The sequence below is a fragment of the Heterodontus francisci genome, chromosome 43, assembly GCF_036365525.1.
Source record: "Heterodontus francisci isolate sHetFra1 chromosome 43, sHetFra1.hap1, whole genome shotgun sequence".
In the NCBI taxonomy this organism is placed as follows: domain Eukaryota; kingdom Metazoa; phylum Chordata; class Chondrichthyes; order Heterodontiformes; family Heterodontidae; genus Heterodontus; species Heterodontus francisci.
Genome location: NC_090413.1, coordinates 23,870,045 through 23,889,727, shown reverse-complemented (window position 1 = coordinate 23,889,727; position 19,683 = coordinate 23,870,045). Strand labels below are relative to the sequence as shown.

At 43.4% G+C, this 19,683-nt stretch overlaps 1 protein-coding gene across 1 annotated transcript in view; it reads right to left on the bottom strand.

Annotated features, from left to right (window-relative positions):
* The window catches only part of LOC137355564 (microtubule-associated serine/threonine-protein kinase 1-like), a 101,596-nt gene that overhangs the window by 13,223 nt on the left and 68,690 nt on the right, over nt 1–19,683 (bottom strand). Inside the window, exons 14-20 of the mRNA XM_068020816.1 lie at nt 17,239–17,377; nt 14,327–14,459; nt 9,607–9,772; nt 6,893–6,994; nt 3,054–3,176; nt 2,452–2,561; nt 579–742 (exon numbers count right to left, since the gene is read on the bottom strand). Of these exons, the coding sequence (XP_067876917.1) occupies nt 579–742; nt 2,452–2,561; nt 3,054–3,176; nt 6,893–6,994; nt 9,607–9,772; nt 14,327–14,459; nt 17,239–17,377 (937 nt within the window). The remainder of the gene's footprint in view (nt 1–578; nt 743–2,451; nt 2,562–3,053; nt 3,177–6,892; nt 6,995–9,606; nt 9,773–14,326; nt 14,460–17,238; nt 17,378–19,683) is intronic.

Here is a 19,683-nt window from a genome sequence, read left to right as displayed (position 1 = left end):
GGGAGGAGCATCAGAGGATATCCAAGCTTCAGCACTTCATGGCAGTATGGAGATCACTTACCCCTCCTCCCACATGGTGTTCCCAAAATCCCCCACAATATCCTAATTCATCCACTTTAAAACAAAAGATAAATATTGTGATGCCAGGGAACACTCAGCAAGTCAGACAGCCTCCCAATTGACACCGAGTCAAAGAAGGAAACATTATGACAGATTGACCAAATGCTTGGTCACGCTAGTAACTTTTCAGCAACATCTTAAAGGAGGAGAGGGAAGCAAAGAGATTTAGGGAGGAAATTCCAGAGCTTAGGGCCTAGGCAGCTGAAGGCCACGGCTGCCAATGGTGTATTAGGGAACTGGGGGATACACAAAAGGCCAGAGTTGAAGGAGTTCAGAGATCTTGGAGGGTTGTGGGAGGAGGTTACAGAGATAGTGGTGGGCAAGGTCATGGAGGGATTTAATTACAAAGATAAGAAATTTAACAAGGATTAAAGAAGGAGCAAGAGTGTATTGGCTCTTGAGGATTAGATTGAAGAGGAGAGGAAAGTTAAAGGCAGCAAAACAGCTGCCCTACTTACATTTCTGGAGAGCTTGTCCTCCAGCTCTTGTCTCGGGTGCTGATGGAGCTCAGCCCCTCCATCTTCTCACTCTTTTCCTCCTTATGCTTGTTTAGGTTGCGTCGGGTGACCACTGGGGCTTTCTGCTCCTCATGCTGTGTGAGACGCTCCATGCTGCTGTAAACCTGCACACATCGCAACCCAATGTCAGCACAATAACCAGTCACTGCCTCCAGATACAGATGAAGAATGGTGAGGTAAGAGAGGGCAGCTGGCACCCATTCAACTGTACCCCCAACACCTTCAGGTGAAAAAAAACTGGAGGAGGAGAAAGGATTTTCCAAAGCCACTAGAATCAACATCACTAAAATGGATTATCTGGTCATTATTGCATCACTGTTTGTGGGAGCTTGCTGTCTGTAAATTGGCTGCTGCATTTCCTACATAACAACAGTGACTACACTTCAAAAATACTTAATTGGCTGTAAAGTGCTTTGGACATCCTGAGGTCAGGAAAAGCACTATAGAGGCAGTTTACACTGAGGCATTAAGACACAAGTCTAGGCCAATGAAGAGTGCCTATTGGGAAATTGTATCTCCCTGGTTCCTGATTTTATGACTATAACTTCAATGGTTGGATGTCATAACAACAAAAACGTGAGTCTTTAATGTAATGAAATGTCCCGAGGAGCATTATCAGACAAAATCTGGCAGAGAGGAGATATTAGAACAGGTGATCAAAAGCTTGGTCAAAGAGGTCAATTTTAAGGAACGTCTTGAACAAGGAGAGTCAGAGGGGCAGAGAGGTTTATTTAGGGAAGGAATTCTGAAGTTTAGGGTCTAGGCAGCTTGAGGCATGGCCACCAATGCTGAAGCAATTAAAGTCAGTGAAGCACAATAGGCCAAAATTGGAGGAGTGCAGACATCTGATAGGGTTGAGGGCTGGAGGAGGTTACAGACACAGGGAGAGACAAGGCCATGGAGGGATTTGAAAACAAAGGACAGAATTTTAAAATCGAGGCATTGTTGGGCCTGGAGCCAATGTAGATCAGCGAGCAAAGGGGTGATGGGCAAAAGGGACTTGGTGCGAATTTGGATAGGGCAGTAGAGTTTTGGATGAGCTCAAGTTTATGGAGGGCTGCTGGTGCACGATTTCCCAGCGTGCTTGCACAGGATCGTGTTAGGAGCGCTGAAAAATTCCACATGTAATGGGAGTGAGAATCAGTTGGGGGAGGGTTTTCCCCTCTACTCTGTGTTGTAGTAATATTGTAGGCCAGTAGGCGTCACTGCATGCTCTCAAAACCCCATTGAGAAAAATGGTGGTGTTAGAATGGAAGGTAACATGAAGGATCGAATAATGAACAGTGCATTCAGCCTGATAAGCCTTCTCTTTCTAATAAAGCATGTACAACTGCAATGCCATTCATTCATCTGAACCTGTTTAAAAGGAAAGTCCAGGGGAGTACTTCTTGTTCAAAATATCCCTCGGATTTACACGTCGAGAAAAAAGTCATTAGAAATATACATTTTATTGAACAAACATCATCTCAAATGTTTAGCCATTTCGTGTCTCTTTTCAGTGACCTCTTGGACAGGAATGGTGGTCTACACATGTTGCCAATCACTTGTTTTCCTGACGTTGGAAAGTTGCAGACTGCTGTCCCGTCTGAAATTGAACCCTCTTTAAAATCAATGAGAGGAGCAGCTCTGGGAGCCAGCCAATAAGGTGCTACCCAAACCTGTTATGGTCAACCTCTATAACTATCCTGCTGGTCATTCTGGGCAAAGTACGTGGAAAATGTCACACACCCACCATTGCAATGTTTTGAAATCCTCACCACAACTGCAATTGGTTTTCAGCGAAGGGAAAAGGGATTTTTGTTCTCCAAAGTACCTTAATAAATCGAGGCGAGCAGGAGGAAAACTGTCGAATTTCCACTGGCTCATCTTCATTGGTGTCATCCTCATCGTAGGAATTGACATGGTGATATCGATCAGAGCGAGCTGCAGAGAGAGAGAGACCAGCACCATTTCAGATTCACAGTGAGGGAGTGAAATCCTGCTGTTCCCTTTATTTTCCCACCTTGCCCAATGCTCTCCCTTGATGGTGGTTTTTCTTGAGTGCAATCCTCACACCATCACCCTAACCCCTCACAAACTGCATCCAGTGCTGTTGCCCAGTGCTGCAAGGAGGTCTGTTAAGAGTAGTTACAGATCTTCCTCTGAACTTTCTTCCCCCTTGGGAAAAGCCATTCTCTTGTACTCTACATCTCTGGCAGAGATCAAGGCCGACATCAGGCACTCAGTGGAGTAGTCGATCAATGGACACAGTCTCCACTCGTTCCTGCTGTGAACTATTGAAACGCATAACTTTGACTTTCAATAAATTAAGTCTCTATGAAGGGATCTTAACTCCTCCCGCTATGTGTCTGGCTCCTCCACTGCCCCCATCCCCTCTCTCCAACTAAAGGCATGGCTTAGTAGAAAAGCACTTGCTGTCAAAGTAGCTGGTGTCCTCTTCCGACTCCAGGTGTGGAATGAATTCTGCCTTCTGGCGCAGCAAGCTGGTCCAGTCCAGGTCTTTGAAGAAACCATGTTGCTTAACTTCATAGGTGCCTCCTACAGAGGGAAGAGAATTGGAATTAGGACAACACAAGATTTGAAATGTCCAGATGATACTGGTCTTAGGGAACTGATCATGCACGGCAATGTCCACCATCCTGGAATCACCAATGGTGCCCCAACTGTGAGACACTCCACAGCACCAAGATAATTTGAAGGGACAGGGAGCAAGGATGGCTCCTAAGCGACCAGGGCAACCACCTTCAACCCCAGCTGAACCCAGCCACAACAGAGCACATGCGAGGTCCACCAGAACTAAAGTTGAATGCATCATGAGTAGGTTGAAGCAAAGATTCAGCTTACCTGCACACACTGGGGGGAATTTTATGCTCTGCCCCGTGGTGGGTTTGGAGACGGGGAGAGTATAAAATTGGATGAGATGGTGGCTGGAGGGGGAATCACCGCCTTCCCTCCTCCACCAAAATTAAATCTGGGGCGGAAAATCCTGTGAACAGCCTTCCTGCCGTGCTGCCAATTGAGGCCCTTAAGTGGGCAACCAATACTAAATTAATGGCCTCATCCCACCGCTGCCGCAATTAGCTGAGTGGGGAACAGCTCTGTCGCCGCACAGGGAGCATGGTGTAGGATTAGTATAAATGGGTGGTTGATGGTCGGCACAGACTCGGTGGGCCGAAGGGCCTGTTTCAGTGCTGTATCTCTAAATAAATAAATAGAAAACGTGCAGTTTGCTTGCTGGCTCCGGGACGGCGGGGGGCTCTCATTAAATGGCACATAGTGCCTAAACAAGGGACCTGGCATTGGGGGGGGGGGGCGGCCCACTGAGAGCCACCCTCCTGTCTTGCTGCTGACCCCTCTACACCCCATCTCCCCTGCACCCCGCGAGACCTCTCCCGACCTGACCTACCTGTGGCCTGGGTTCAGTGCTGCTCCTGGGCCTCAGGTACGTGCTCCACGAGCAGCAGCCACCACCTCCAGGGTGGCACTGCTCAGTTAAAGAGCAGCTCTCAGAGGGCAGGACTTCCGTCGCCGGGGTCTTGATCCCTTGGAACTCCTGCCGCTGTCCAGCTAAGTGCTTAATTGGCACTCGATTCGGCAGGCCTCCCACTAAAGGGGGACAGCATTTTTGCCAGAGCTTGAAACCCCTGTTGCTCGGATAAAATCTTGGCCATTAAGTAGGGGATATTATGGCTGGTTTTATAAATTTGTATTCTTGGCTGATTTAGACAATTAGCTCTGTAACTCACAGTACTTTGTATATACGTATGGAATATATGTGTGAAAACAATCTTGTATCATATTCGAGAGAGAATTGTCACCAGCTTATTGAGGTCACAAACATAAATGGTTTTTCAATTCAGTTTGTCGATAGGAAGTCACTAACAACTTCAAAAGCAGAGCACTAACCTTCTTCCCTGGAGTTCAGCATTTCTCCATCAAACATCAAAAGCAGCTTTTAGCTCATTGAGATAATAGTCACTATTGGATTAATGTGCTACTGATTTTGCTGAAATGCTCGAGTCAGGACTACGCTTCCATCTAATTTCCATTAACATAAAAATTGCCAATTTGAACTTCTTTTGTGGCTCAGCCTATTTAATGATATCTCAGCAATTCAGTCTGAACAGCACACACTTAACAAAATCTATATTGCAACAAAAGTGATCAGATTTCAAAATTCTGCTGAGTCCATCTATGAAATTTGGCATTGGTGGACCTGATTTAATGTGACAAGCATTACAAAGCAGGCAATTATCAAATGTGTTATGCTTATATCAGGAATTTTATGAAATGACAGTGAACAGTGAGTAGAAACTGCCTGTAAAGGAAGTAAATGGAAGGGTTTGATTCATTAGTCCAGTATACAACCACAGTGAATGGATTGTATGGAATGGAAGTGAATGAGACGTAGTTTGGTACATTCTTGTTGAGTACAAATGGATTGGTTGGCAAGTACCTTGACTTAATAACATTGGCATTCATACAATGGGAATTTGAGACATTGTCATTGTGTTAAGAGGGACTGAATGGGAAGGGAACGTTACATCAACTTTGCATAAAGCAGGACTTAATTGAAAATGGTCTGAAATGTAACTGGACCAGTCAAATAAATACTGTGACTACAAGAGCAGGTCAAAGACTGGGTATTCTGCAGTGAGTAACTCACCTCCTAACTCCCCAAAGCCTTTCCACCATCTACAAGGGACAACTGAGGAGTGTGATGAAATACTTTCATCACTTGCCTGGATGAGTGCAGCTCCAACAACACTCAAGAAGCTCAACACCATCCAGGACTTGATTGGCAGCCCATCCACCACCTTCAACATTCACTCCCTCCATGCAATAACTCGCCAAGGTTTCCTGACAGCACCTTCCAAACCCACGATCTCTACCACCTAGAAGAACAAGGGCAGCAGGTGCATGCTAACATCATTCCTGCAAGTTCCCCTTGAAGTCATACACCATCCTGACTTGTCATTTCTTCACAGATACTGGGTCAAAATCCGGGAACTTCCTTACAGCACTGTGGGTGCACCTACACCACACAGACTGCAGCAGTTCAAGAAGGTGGATCATCAACACCTTCTCAAGTTAAATTAGGGATGAGCAATAAATGCTGACCTTGCTAGCGACATCCGTATCCCAGGAATGGAAAAAAAATGGAATTTTACATATGGGAAAAAAATTGGGAGGACTCTGGTGCGTGGAATTAAATGGGAAGGATAGAGTACAGTAACATTACATAGAATGGAAATGGTCTGGTATATTAGCATTGTATACCCAGGGTTGAAATGGGTTAGGGTCTCACATTGACATTGCATACAATGGGAATAAATGGCTTAATCCAGAGAGGCCATAAGGATGACTGGTGTTGGAAGTTGGGGCTAAGGCACCTTGTTGGGGCTGACTAGCAATTATAGTAGGAACAACAATGGCAGCTTGTATTTATACAGTGCCTTTAGAGTAGTAAAACAGACTAAATGCTTCACAGGAGCATAAATCAGACAAAAATCAAAACAAGTCAAAGGATGAGATGTTAGGAAGTGGAGGGAGCTTTACCCTGACCCTGGCAGTGTAGTACCTGAACTGGGAGTGTCTGAGTCCCTGAAATGGGAATGTATTTTAATCCCTAGCAATGGCAGCCTCTTCCTTGTTGAACACAAAAATTTTTTTTTAAAGTTATAAAAAGAACATAATAGGTCAGACATTTTACTAACGTATCAACACACTGATAATTGAGGCCTAATTTGACAGAAGTTTAGGTTCAAGTTCTGACTACAAGCTTTCTTTCACTATAGGATAAAAGGGTTTTTAAATTATGTTTAAAAATGCATTGATTTGTCAGTGTTATTAGCAATGTGAGGTCAGGGTGCCTCTGTACCAGTGGCGAATCAATAGTGTGTCACCCCATCTCAAGAAATGTTAACTGTACCAATATTTCAATATACATCAGGGTAAAAGTCTTTCTACACTAAAACAGTGACAACACTTCCAAAAGTACTTCATTGGCTGTAAAGCACTTTGGAACATCCTGAGGTTATGAAAGGTGCTATATAAATGCAAGTTCTTTCTCATGTTAAAGGAACGCAGAGAGCAATTTGGAATGGCCGTGTTAAACTTCGTACGAGAATAGCACCAGTCGCCAGTTCCAACCTCAAATTGTAAGGATACCGACATACCTGAAGGCAAAAGAATAGTGAGAGAGAGGAAAAGTCTGCCCAGTACAATGACCCACTCAGGGTGGGACTGCCTACCTGTCCCTAGCCTGTCCAATGGATTTGGTTGCAGGAGACTGGAAATGAGGTGCTGAGCATCTGCTGGGAGAGCCTCATCACCATCAGGCCACATAATGTCATCTGGAAACAAAAGACAACTTTCAGCATAAGGAACTGGAAATACATGCGATTTTCCACTAAATAGTCCTGAATATTATTACTTTTTATGAAAACTTTGTTGACTATTTTCCCCAAATCCCAATTGCAGCCTGTCATTCCAATAAAATGCTGCAGCTTTACTTCCCATCCAACAGTTGTCCTTTTCATGCAACAAATACTTTACTAATGAGCCAGGTTTCTCTGGAACTTTAGTTAGTACTTCCTTTCACCATATCACAGACCTTACCTTTTGTTCTTGCCTCTCCTCCACCACCCTTTCACTGCCTCTATACTTGTTACATCTCTAATTTTTTCCAGCTCTGATGAAAAGTCATCAACTTGGAACGTTAACTCTGTTTCTCTCTCCACAGATGCTGCCAGACCTGATGAGTGTTTCCAGTATTTTCTGTTTTTATTTCAGATTTCCAGCATCCACAGTTATTTTGCTTTTAGATAAGAGGTATCCTCCTTCCCAGGATTTACTAAAGCAAGAAGGAGCAATGGCCTCTTGATGGTGTTTAATGTGCCACATCACAAGTTTTCTGTCCTACTAAATCAGCTGTAGGAGTTCAGGCTCTGAACCGGCATCAGAAACTTTGTGAGTTAGCTGCTGAAATGTACCAATTGTTTTTTGAAACCCAGTAGTAGTTCCCCTTACAAATGGCCAATATCACAACACTAAGCTGCTTTTCAAGACAGCAAGGTGTGCAATGGAGTTTGACACCTCGAGCCTTGGTGACAATGCCGCAGGAGCTGGGCTTCAGTTGGTAGAATAAATTTAGGAATGAGTTTATTGGGATTGTGTGGCACATGAACGTCAACCTAGCAAAGTAGCAATACCTTCAAAAATAACTGGCTCAATTCCCCCCAAAAAATCCTGACGGTTCCAAAGCAGCCAAAATACAGGCCTAAGATAAGGGTGACTATACCGCCAGGTTCTCCAGGGACAGTCTCCAGATGAGCTATTGTGTCCCTGAGCAAACAAAGTCCCCAGAAGAGTCCCTGGTTCATGAAACTCGTCCCAGAATGAATACTCTTAAGTATTAACAGCCCCGCGGGTTCAAGTTGAGAGCCACCTGACCCCGAGCTGTCCTGCAGGTAGCCAATAAAGTGAGTGGGGCTGTGTGGCGTGGAGCATTCCTATTGGTGGGAGGGATGTCAAACTCCTGTTTTCAACCAGTAAAAAGGGTGGTCTCACTGAGGGACTAATTTATGCAGAGGTCCTGCTATGTGGCTAGGGTGAGCAACTTATAGCATTAAATGATTAGGGCAAATTGATATAAAGAACACAGCACAAGAGAATCTCTTGTGAAGAAGGAAGGGGGTGGGGGTTAAGTCTCGAACACATTTTGCCCCACTCACAACCATGCTAACCTCCTTAGCCAGAAGTGGAAGATAGTCCAGCTTATAGATATCCACATCATTGGCACTCTGCCAGCAGGTTGCTTAGATGAATAGGCAGGTGCTGTAATAAAAGCAAAATACTGCGGATGCTGGAAATCTGAAACAAAAACAAGAAATGCTGGAATCACTCAGCAGGTCTGGCAGCATCTGTGGAAAGAGAAGCAGAGTTAACGTTTCGGGTCAGTGACCCTTCTTCGGAACTGACAAATATTAGAAAAGTCACAGATTATAAGCAAGTGAGGTGGGGGTGGGGCAAGAGATAACAAAGGAGAAGGTGCAGATTGGACCTGACCACATAGCTGACCAAAAGGTCACGGAGCAAAGGCAAACAATATGTTAATGGTGTGTTGAAAGACAAAGCATTAGTACAGATTAGGTGTGAATACACTGAATATTGAACAGCAGCAAGTGCAAACCTGAAAAAAAACCTGAAAAAAACATTCATCAATGAGGCAACAATGCCAAGAACAGTCCAATCCAAATCTCCCACCCATCAAAATTCAAACCAATTGAGAAATAAGCACAAAAGGCAGGTGCTGTATCCTGGCTGATCATTTTTCCTCAGGTGACCAAGTCAGTTTAACAGAACCAGGTTTGAATATGAGTCAAGACTGGGACTCAACCTCAACTGCTGACTGAAATTCTAATTGTCTATTGGACATAATAACCAACATAGCCTAATTACTTGCAAACTGAATAACTCTGCTTTAAAACTTTAAAATAACCCGGACCTGCATAGTTAGGTCAAGAATATTTAACTGATTTACAGACAGGTATTTTACCTCTTCACCTTAGAGCAGGACTGTCCAAATATTTTTGCCTTCATGGCCACATTCGTGCATGATGCTTCAGGGGGCCAATTATAAAATTTAGATCTGTGTTCCCTTTGATTTGCACACATCTCAAGCACTGGGTATTAAGAAATATTGGTGTTCTGATTTGGGATTTATTCATCAATGAGGCAACAATGCCAAGAACAGTCCAATCCAAATCTCCCACCCATCAAAATTCAAACCAATTGAGAAATAAGCACAATTAGAATTTAGTTGCCTGGACCTTAATAGCCAGATGATTGCCAGGGTTCATAGGTTGCACGGCCAGAGTTTGAACATCCCTGCCCCAGAGTATACAATGTAGCATGGACACAAAGATCAAGTGGGTCACACCATCCGACTGGATTCCAAACTTACCGCTGATGACTTGACCAAACAATTCCTCAGGAGTGTCGCCAAAGAAAGGAACACACCCCACCAAGAATTCATACAGTATAATGCCCATTGCCCACCAGTCAACTGGCTTCCCATATCCCTGTCGCACGATTACCTCGGGGGCAATATATTCAGGAGTTCCACACACCTGTAACAAACAGTCAATGTTAGGATGTCTTGCAAACAGCTACTTTGTACTTCTTGTGCATCGGCCCCACCCCGCCTCACCAATGGCAGCTATGGGTTCAGCCATGGCGTCCCACTCTCCACAGCCCCTTCTCTAAACCCCTCTGCCTTTCCACCTCACTCTGCTCCTTTAAGACCTGTCTTACTCAGTTGGCCAAGCTTTTGGTTACCCCCTCCTAATCTCTCTTTCGTTGGCTTGGTGTCCTTTTTTCTCACTCATTTGTAAAGCACCTTGGGGCATTGTTCTACATTAAAAGTGTTCTATAAATGCAACTTGTTAAAGCTACTTTTAGAGTTATTGACTCTATCTGACTATGACTCTAGCTACTTTTGGTAGACAAACAATACAATTGAAGGTTTTACCAGGCTATCAGCTAAGGTAGTTTATTTAACTCCAGGATTATTGTTTGCCCAATATGCATTAATTCCCAGTACTTACCCAGCTTCTGAGCATAATTATCTGTGAGCAGATGGAGTTCAGTGAGAGGTCATCTACAATGCACCTAACCTAGCTAGATCAGAGTATTTTCTAATGGTGAAAATCTCGGAACATTGGAGGAGTAGAGAGATTTATGGAACCATGTACAGAAATCACTAAAAACTAGTGGACAGATGCAAAAAATTAATTTAAAAGGCTAGTGGAACAAGAGCATGTTGTTTGAGAACTTAACACCTTAGTGATCAGTTTGTTCTTCGCTGAGACAGAACATGTGAAAGATATGTATAAAGTGTAGATAATCTTCTAGTAATACTGTAGCCTAATTAATTACCTAATTGTACCGTGATGCTGTTTTCCATTGCCTCATTTTCCAATTTTAGCAGCTCATTAATAAATAAACCATTCATCATTGTGAAGAGATTGTTTTGCAACATAGCCAGCAGAATCGGAAAATTCAGGAGCTTCATTGAGAAATTTCAGTCAAGGGCCAAGTCCCAAAGTGTAGAACACCACCAAGCTTAAAAGGAACAGGACAGTAGATGAGACAAATTAGGAAGTAGTAATTAGGCAACACCAAGATTGGGTTTCAAAAGCCTTTAAGACAAAGGGGAGCCTAAAAGAGCTAAGGAGAAGGACTAACAAGGCAAGGGAATATACAAAGGATGGTAGGACCCTAGGAAGTACAGAGGGTCAGAGGGACCTTGGTGTACTTGTCCATAGATCATTGAAGGCAGCAGCACAGTTAGATAAGGTGGTTAGGAAGGCATATGGGATACTTGCCTTTGTTAGCCGAGGCATAGAATATAAGAGCAGGGAGGTTATGATGGAGCTGTATAAAATGCTAGTTAGGCCACAGCTGGAGTACTGTGTACAGTTCTGGGCACCACACTATAGAAAGGATGTGATTGCACTGGAGAGGGTGCAGAAGAGATTCACCAGGATGTTGCCTGGGCTGGAGCATTTCAGCTATGAAGAGAGACTGAAAAGGCTAAGGTTGTTTTCCTTAGAGCAGAGAAGGCTGAGGGGGGATATGATCAAGGTATACAAAATTATGAGGGGCATTGATAGGTTAGATAGGAAGAAACTTTTTCCCTTAGCGGAGGAGTCAATAATCAGGGGGCATAAATTTAAGGTAAGGGGCAGGAGATTTAGAGGGGATTTGAGGAGAAAATGTTTCACTCAGAGGGTGGTTGGAATCTGGAATGCACTGCCCAAAGAGGTGGTAGAGACAGGAACCCTCACAACATTTAAGAAGTGTTTAGATGAGCACTTGAAATGCCATAGCATACAAGGCTACGGGCCGTGCTGGAAAATGGGATTAGAATAGATAGGTGCTTATGGCCGGCACAGACATGATGGGCCGAAGGGCCTGTTTCTGTGCTGCATAACTCAATGACTCTAACCGCATGTTTGAAATCATGGAATAGAACGAAAGAACAAACATTTACATAGTGCCTTTCACAACCTCAGGACATTCCAAAGCGCTTTACAGCCAATGAAGTGTAGTCACTGTTGTAATGTGGGAATTGTGGCAGCCAATTTGCGCACAGCAAGCACACACTAATAGCAATGTGATAATGATAATCTGTTTTAGGTGTTGGTTGAGGAATAAATGCTGGCCAGGAGAAGAACTCCCCTGCACTTCTTCGAATAGTGCCATGGATCATTTACATCCACCTGAGGGGGCAGACAGGGCCTGGGTTTACCGTCACATCAGAAAGACAGCACTTCCAACAGTGCAGCACTCCCTCAGTACCCTTAGGTTTTGTGCTCAAGTCTCTAGGACTTGAAACCACAACCCTGTGGCTCAGCGGTGCGAGTGCGACCCACCGAGCCACAGCTGACACCAGATTATTAACAGAATTAGAACAGGACATGGTGTAATATGGTTTGATCCTTATGTTACAGCTGATTAATTATATATTACAGATCAGTCTAAATCCTGAACAGAACATTTAAGTAGGAGCAGAGAAGAAATGTACAGAATTGGAAAAGACCACATTGAGCCTTCAGGTCAGTTCCAAAGTTCAAAAGGTTTAGGTCTTTAATAGATGTTGCTGTGGTGCCGAGCCCAGTAGGTTATATGCGAGAATATCAGACATGGGGAATAAATTTAACCTAACTTGCCCGGACAGAAATCCCTCAGGCTTTACACCCCGTCCATTATTACTGCCCGCTGACTTCAATGGTGATGAAAATCAGGTGGGGTTATAAGGCCAGCGTATAACTGATCCCATCAGTTTCCCAATGAGTGCATAGATTACAATTGCTCCACAGGTAATAGATGAGTGATATTGATATCACTCATGGAGAAGCCACAAGTAAGGGACTGAATTTTATTAGCACGCTGCGCTCCGAACTTGCCGGCCTTCCTACATGGAAGGGCTGCCGCACAGCCGCCGCGATATTACACGCGGGGGCAGATTTAAATAGAGGGGGCAGAGTGGCTGCCCCCAATGACATAGAGGGGGCGGCTGCCGCGACAACAGCATCCGGCACCACTGCGCAGGCGGCATTTTTAAAGGGCTTTAAGCCCTTAGCAAAAATTAGAATTTTTTTAAGGTGTATCAGTATTAATTTTTATGAAATAAAAACTTGTGATGAAGGCCCTTCTCCAACCCCCCAATGGTCATTTCAGTGCCCAAGATAACCAAAACATGCCTTTTTCCCTACCCGAACTTTACCCACCAACCTTCTAACTTTTGCCCTTCAACCCCTTCCCACCAGCCCCACGTCAAATCAAAAGTGTTTTCCCCGCTCCCCCACCCCCTCCTGCCCTGAAAATTTTAATATGTGGTGGGTCCCTCTCGACGTCACAGGTCTAGGCCAGCCTTTTCCTACGGAATTTTACCAGCCCCCCTCCCCCACCTGCGTTGAGAGGCTGGTAAAATTCAGCCCATGATGTATTCTGTTCTTCTTTCAGGAATGCATCGAAATAATTTTTAATGTTTTTGCAAACCCATATCCTTCTCTTTTCCGCTGAATCAAAAATCTGTCCAGTTTGGTTTTTAGAATGTGTTAGCTCAGAAAGTAATACTGCTGATTGCTCCCGAGGCCAGCTCAGACAGTGCCAGCTCTAGATTGATGGCGGCTTCATGGCGGTGAGTAGCTATAATCTAATTAAGATGAGAAGCATGGGAGCCAAAAAAAACTGAAAGTCTTGGTCATGGATTTATCACTGCTCAAGTATGTCGTAAAAATGGGACAACTGTACCCATTCATTGGAGCACTACATCACTAAATCTTTATTAAAAAATTAGGCCAGGGAGTGGGGGAGGACTGAGTGGTACAGTGCTTTAAAGAAAGAAAGGGCTTGCACTTTTATAGCACCTCTTGCAACCTCAGGATGTCCCAAAACACTTTCCAACCAATGAAATACATTTGAAGTGTAGTCACTGTTGCAATGTAGGAAATGCAGCAGCCAGTTTGATCACAGCAAGGTCCCACAAACAGCAATGTGATAATGACCAGATAATCTGTTTTAGTGATGTTGGCTGAGGGATAATTATTGGCCAGGACACCAAGGAGAACTCTCCTGCTCTTCTTCAAAATAGTATTGAGAAATCTTTTGCATTTTCTTGAGAGTGCAGATGGGACCTTGGCTTAACATCTCATTTGAAGGATGGCGCCTCCAACAGAGCAGTACTCTCTCAGAACCTCACTGGGAGTGCCGGCCTAGATATTGTGCTCAAGTCACTGGAGTGCACCAGGGTCTTTTCATCTCTAGGATTTGGCCTGAATTTGGTCCTAGTTCACTGATGGCCATGAAGGTCCTTATTCAAATGGTTCTGCATAACCGCATCCCAGTTCCTATCATTGAGCCTCCCAAAGTTTGGGACAAATTCACACTAAACTATAATCTCCAGAAAGTACACAGGGATAGGCTTTCTAAGAATTGAAGTTATGATTAATTAAATAAGTTGCTGGTGCTGACTAGAGGGAGTTCTAATTTGCATGTGGCCATGCTGTATCTGAGCTGAGAGTGTACTCGGTGGACAATATCTTTCATTCTGTAACACTAAGATCCCTCATCTTGATTCAGGCAAAGAAATAAAAACAAGCAATTAATATTCCGACCTGCTTATCCAGGAATTCTCGGGCATCCTTTTCAATGTGACCTTCATACAGGTTTGTGGTAAGACTCATTAGACCGATCTTTGAGAGGCCGAAGTCTGTTAGCTTAATGTGACCCATCGATGTGATCAAGAGACTGTAAAGCCAGAAGCAACAGAGCAAGTCGGTGAATTAGCAGAATATAATTCTTAACAAAACAGAGTGAGATCCCAACAAGTAGACTGACTGCATATCTATCAGTGTCTTATTGACATCTGGTCATTAGTTGAATATATTGGCAGTTCATAAGAATTTAAAAACAAAAAGGACATGAGGTCAACAAGTGTCTTCATTTTGACTCTTTCCAGACCATGAAAATACTGGTGGGCAGTAAAACCTGTGTCCTGCAGTTACTCACTGGGCACATGGTTCGGATTGCCAACTCTGGATGGATATATTTCTGGAGATTTTATCGCATGACTTCCCACCTCCAAACTCCCCACCAACTTAAACTGCCTTTACCCCTCAATCTCCACAACTTTTATAACCAATAAGCAAAAGTGTCCAAAAACAAATCAGAAGAACACAGTTTTGTTTTTAAATGCCTCAGTGATTTTTCTCCTGGGTGTTGCTTGTAGCAGTGTCCTGGGGATTAATCTTCAATTCCTGGCAACCCTACCCATGGCCTGTTTCCATACAACAGTCAGTTCCAAACACATGCATGGACAAGGTACAAAAGGCCAACGGACCAAGCCCCTTCCCATTTATTCCCATTCCAGAAATTTAAGGATTTAAAGTGTGCATCTTTTATTCCCATTATATGGCATTCCAATGAGCCAAAACAACTTCCCATTCACTTCCAGCATAGAATTCCAGAAGACTACATTCATTGCACAGAATTCTGAGGGATTAGCTCCCTCCCAATCTTTCTAGTTTTACATGGAATCCCAGTGGGGAATCTTTATTCCTGCTTGTCAAAGTGTAAAATATCCTCTGATTGTGTCTTTTTGTAATTATCAGTGAGACTTAGGTTGAAATTTCGGTTTCTGATTCAGGCTAAATCCTGGGAATCCGGCAGCAAAATGACCATGGTGTCCAACAGTGGAAGGAGTAATTGGCTTCACTGAGTGGTTTGTATCACCAAAGTCAACACCCCAAAGGATCATTACCCACTCAATGCAGTCAAACACTGTCAAATGCCAGAGCCTGTTGGAGAAACTGAATAACACTGTCGGAAAGATGTGCTTTCGTTCAGCCTTTCCTTCTCTTTCTACTCCGTCTGAATGCAACTGTATACAAACTGATCGTATATACGTCTGCGCGGTTCAAACCAACCCAAGTTAAAGGGAAACTCGATAAACACATGAGCGAGAAAGGAATAAAAGGCCATATTTACAAGGTGAGGTGAAGTAGGGTGGAAGGAGGCTTGTGTGGAGGATAAACACCATCATGGACCAGTTGGGCCCAATGGCCAGTTTCAGTGCTGTACATTCTATGGTAATAATCCTGAATTATCACCATTTCTTCATAAACAATCAATGCCTTAATCAAATCTGAACAGTATTATTCTGCAATATTCCTGATCATCTGTTCTATCAGTGATGACAACATTGATACTCAGTGCGCTGTTGATGGGCTGGGATGTAATCGAAGATAATGACTGTTTGATTTGAGAAGCTCTTCAAGATACCTTTTTAAAACCCGTCAGAGCCTCATTTAGAAAAACCTGTTACAGTGAATATATTTTAATATCCTGCTGATTTTTTCCCTATCCATTCCTGTGTTTTGTTTAAATATTTAAACATTATAGCCTAGAAATGACCAATAGTGGATGAAAAATTAATATAACATTCCTCTGTCCACTAATTAAATGGAGGCGTTAAACCATTTGAAAATAGGCTAGCACAGCATTGCAATAGTGGACAGAGGAATGGTGAGAATGTGTTAATATCTGGGCTTATGGTGTTGAAATCATTAAAATAACCGGAATGGAGAAAGAATAAATGAATTGCATTTATGTTGTGTCTTTCTCAACCTCAGGATGTCCCACACACAAAAACGTGACAATGACCAAATAATCTGTTTTTTAGTGATGTTGGGTGAAGGGTAACTGTTGGCCAGGACACCAGGAAGAACGCGCTTGCTCTTCTTCAAAATAATGCCATGGGATCTGTTAAATCCACCTGAGAGGGCAGACGGGGCCTCATTTAACATCTCGTCTGAGAGACGGCACCTCGGAGACTGCAGCACTCCCACAGTACTATAATAAAGTGCAATTTTCATTAAAATTTTTCTGCTGTTATCTTAACAAACCACCGCTCCCATTTTTTCAGACTGCAGCTGTTGGTAGTGATTCTGCTATTGCCATTTACACATCCTCTAGACCCATCCTTCATTTCTTTACTTGTCCCATTACCATCCCCGTTCGCCTTGCAACATCATCCCTTTTGTCACTTAATCTCTCCTGCCATCCACCCTATCACAGACTTTCTCTTTTGGTCTTTCCTCCCCTCCTTTCCTGGCCTCTGTACTTGCTTAAAACCTGTGACGTCTCTAACTTTTTCCAGCTTTAACGACAGGTCATCAACCTGAAACATTAACTCTGTTTCTCTCTCCACAGATGCTGCCTGGCCTGCTGGGTATTTCAGCATTTTCATTTTTATTTCAGATTTCCAGCATTTGCAATATGTTGCTTTTGTGTTAATCTATGTTACTGACATCGTGTGGTATGATTTCAGCCCATTAGTGTTTGCTTTACATTTTACAAAGTTCTGGAACAACCCACTGAGAAGCTATATTGACCAGGCAGGTGATGGTTTGTCATACGCACAGAATATTTCCCGTTAAATATTTGGCCCATCCAGTTAAAGAATATCTGGATAATGTTAGCCTCAATGTAAACTTCACTGTGACAGGATAGGGCAACTTGAACGTACTTGTCTGGCTTTAGGTCCCGATGGACGATGCCATAATTGTGTAGATATTCCAAAGCCAGGACGGTTTCAGCAAAATACATCTGAGCCAGGTCCACTGGTAATGCCCCAATGTTTTTCAGTAATGTCGCGCAGTCACCTCCTGCAAAAAATGAAATGGTAATAAAGTTAAATTATTAGAACACGTTGCATAGACTTCATTCCCTTGAGTACAGAAGATTAAGGGGTGATCTACTTGGGGTTTTTAAAATAATTAAGGGAATTGATCAGGTAGGTTCCATTTGCCCTTTCAGGTGAATGTAAAAGATCCCAAGGCATTATTTTGATGAAGAGCAGGGGAGTTCTCCCCGGCGCCCTGGCCAATATATATTGTTCAACCAACATCACCGAAAAACACATTCTCTGGTCATTGTCAGATTGTTTCCTCTGGTCAGCGGGGGTTGGGAGGGTTAGTAAAGAACAAGGGGGCATGACCTTAAAATTAGAGAGAACCCATTTGGGGTGGGTGATGTCAGCAAGCACTTCTTCACACAAAAGGTAGTGGAAATGTGGAACTCTCTCCCCCAATAAACTTTTGAGGCTGGGGGTCAAATTGAAAACCGAGATTGATAGGATTTTGTTAGGTACAGAATTGGGAACAAAGGCGGGCAGATGGAGTTAATATACAGATCAGCCATGATATTACTGATGAGGTGAAACAGATTTGAGGGGCTGAATGGTCTGTTCCTATGTTACAGTATTTAAGCACTATTCAGTAACTGCAGTTTACAACACCACTGCCTTACACTAATTAAATAAACTGCTCCACTGCATAAGCTAGTTCACAGCAGAATTCTTACTTCTTACGTAACCCGTTAAGTTTTCTCCTAAAATTGCCTGGCTGGGGAGAGTTAATTTCCAGACTGAGCTGAAGAACAAAGCACCATTTATGAGTCAGTTCCGTCACCCTCTTTACATTCATTGATCACAGGACCATTTGCACCAACATGGTGTCAGCAAGTGATGGAAATCGGTCACTAAACCAATCAAGTCTTCAATCTTCCTGTGCACGGCTGATTCTGTAAGCATTTCCAAATTGTGAACTCAAATTAAGCATACAGGGAACTGAAATAGTATTTTCCAATGATTACACAACTCATTTGCTACTGGATCAAAGAAAAGAAACACAATTATATAAACCCTTTCCTGACCTCTGGATGTCCCGACGTGCTTTGCAACCAATGATGTTACATGGAAAACCCAGCAGCCAACTTGTGCACAGCAAGCTCCCACAAACAGCAATGTGATAATGATCAGATAATCTGTTTATTCGTGATGTTGGTTGAGAAATAAGTATTGGCCAGGACACCAGGGTGAACTGTCCTGCTTTTCAAAATATTTCCAACACACGAGTATACTTTATGTTGGACTGAAGGCACCAAGCATACCTCACCATGTGTCGTCATTATCTTTACATTAGTGCATTGTATGTTTAGGATTTTGCATAACAATGGGTAGATTGGATTGTGAACCGATTCCAACTCAATGCACAATGCAATTGTGTGGCCAGTGTTGAACTTGGAAGACACTCCCTACCTGGACCTATTATTTACAAGATCTCAAGGCGAGAAAGGATATTCAGCCCATCTTAGCTCATACACCCAGAACTATTGGAAAAAATTCTGAGGGACAGGATTAATCTCCACTTGGAGAGGCAGGGATTAATCAAGGATAGTCAGCATGGCTTTGTCAGGGGAGATCATGTCTAACAAACTTGATTGAATTTTTCAAGCAAGTGACTAGGTGTGTAGATGAGGGTAAAGCAGTTGATGTAGTCTACATGGACTTCAGTAAGTCTTTTAATAAGGTCCCGCATGGGAGATTGGTCAAGAAGGTAAGAGCCCATGGGATCCAGGGCAATTTGGCAAATTGGATCCAAAATTGGCTTAGTGGCAGGAGGCAGAGGGTGATGGTAGAGGGTTGTACTGCAGGGATCGGTGCTGGGAGCCTTGCTGTTTGTAGTGTACATTAATTATTTAGATGTGAATATAGGAAGCATGATCAGTAAGTTCGCAGATGACACGAAAGTTGGTGGTGTCGTAAATAGTGTGGAGTAAAGCCTTAGGTTACAGGACGATATAGATGGGCTGGTAAGATGGGCAGAGCAGTGGCAAATGGAATTTAATCCTGAGAAGTGTGAGATGATGCATTTTGGGAGGACTAACAAGGCAAGGGAGTATACAATGGATGGCAGGACCCTAGGAAGTATAGAGGGTCAGAGGGACCTTGGTGTACTTGTCCATAGATCATTGAAGGCAGCAGCACAGGTAGATAAGGTGGTTAGGAAGGCTTATGGGATACTAGCCTTTATTAGCCGAGGCATAGAATATAAGAGCAGGGAGGTTATGATGGAGCTGTATAAAACGCTAGTTAGGCCACAGCTGGAGTGCTGTGTACAGTCTGGGCACC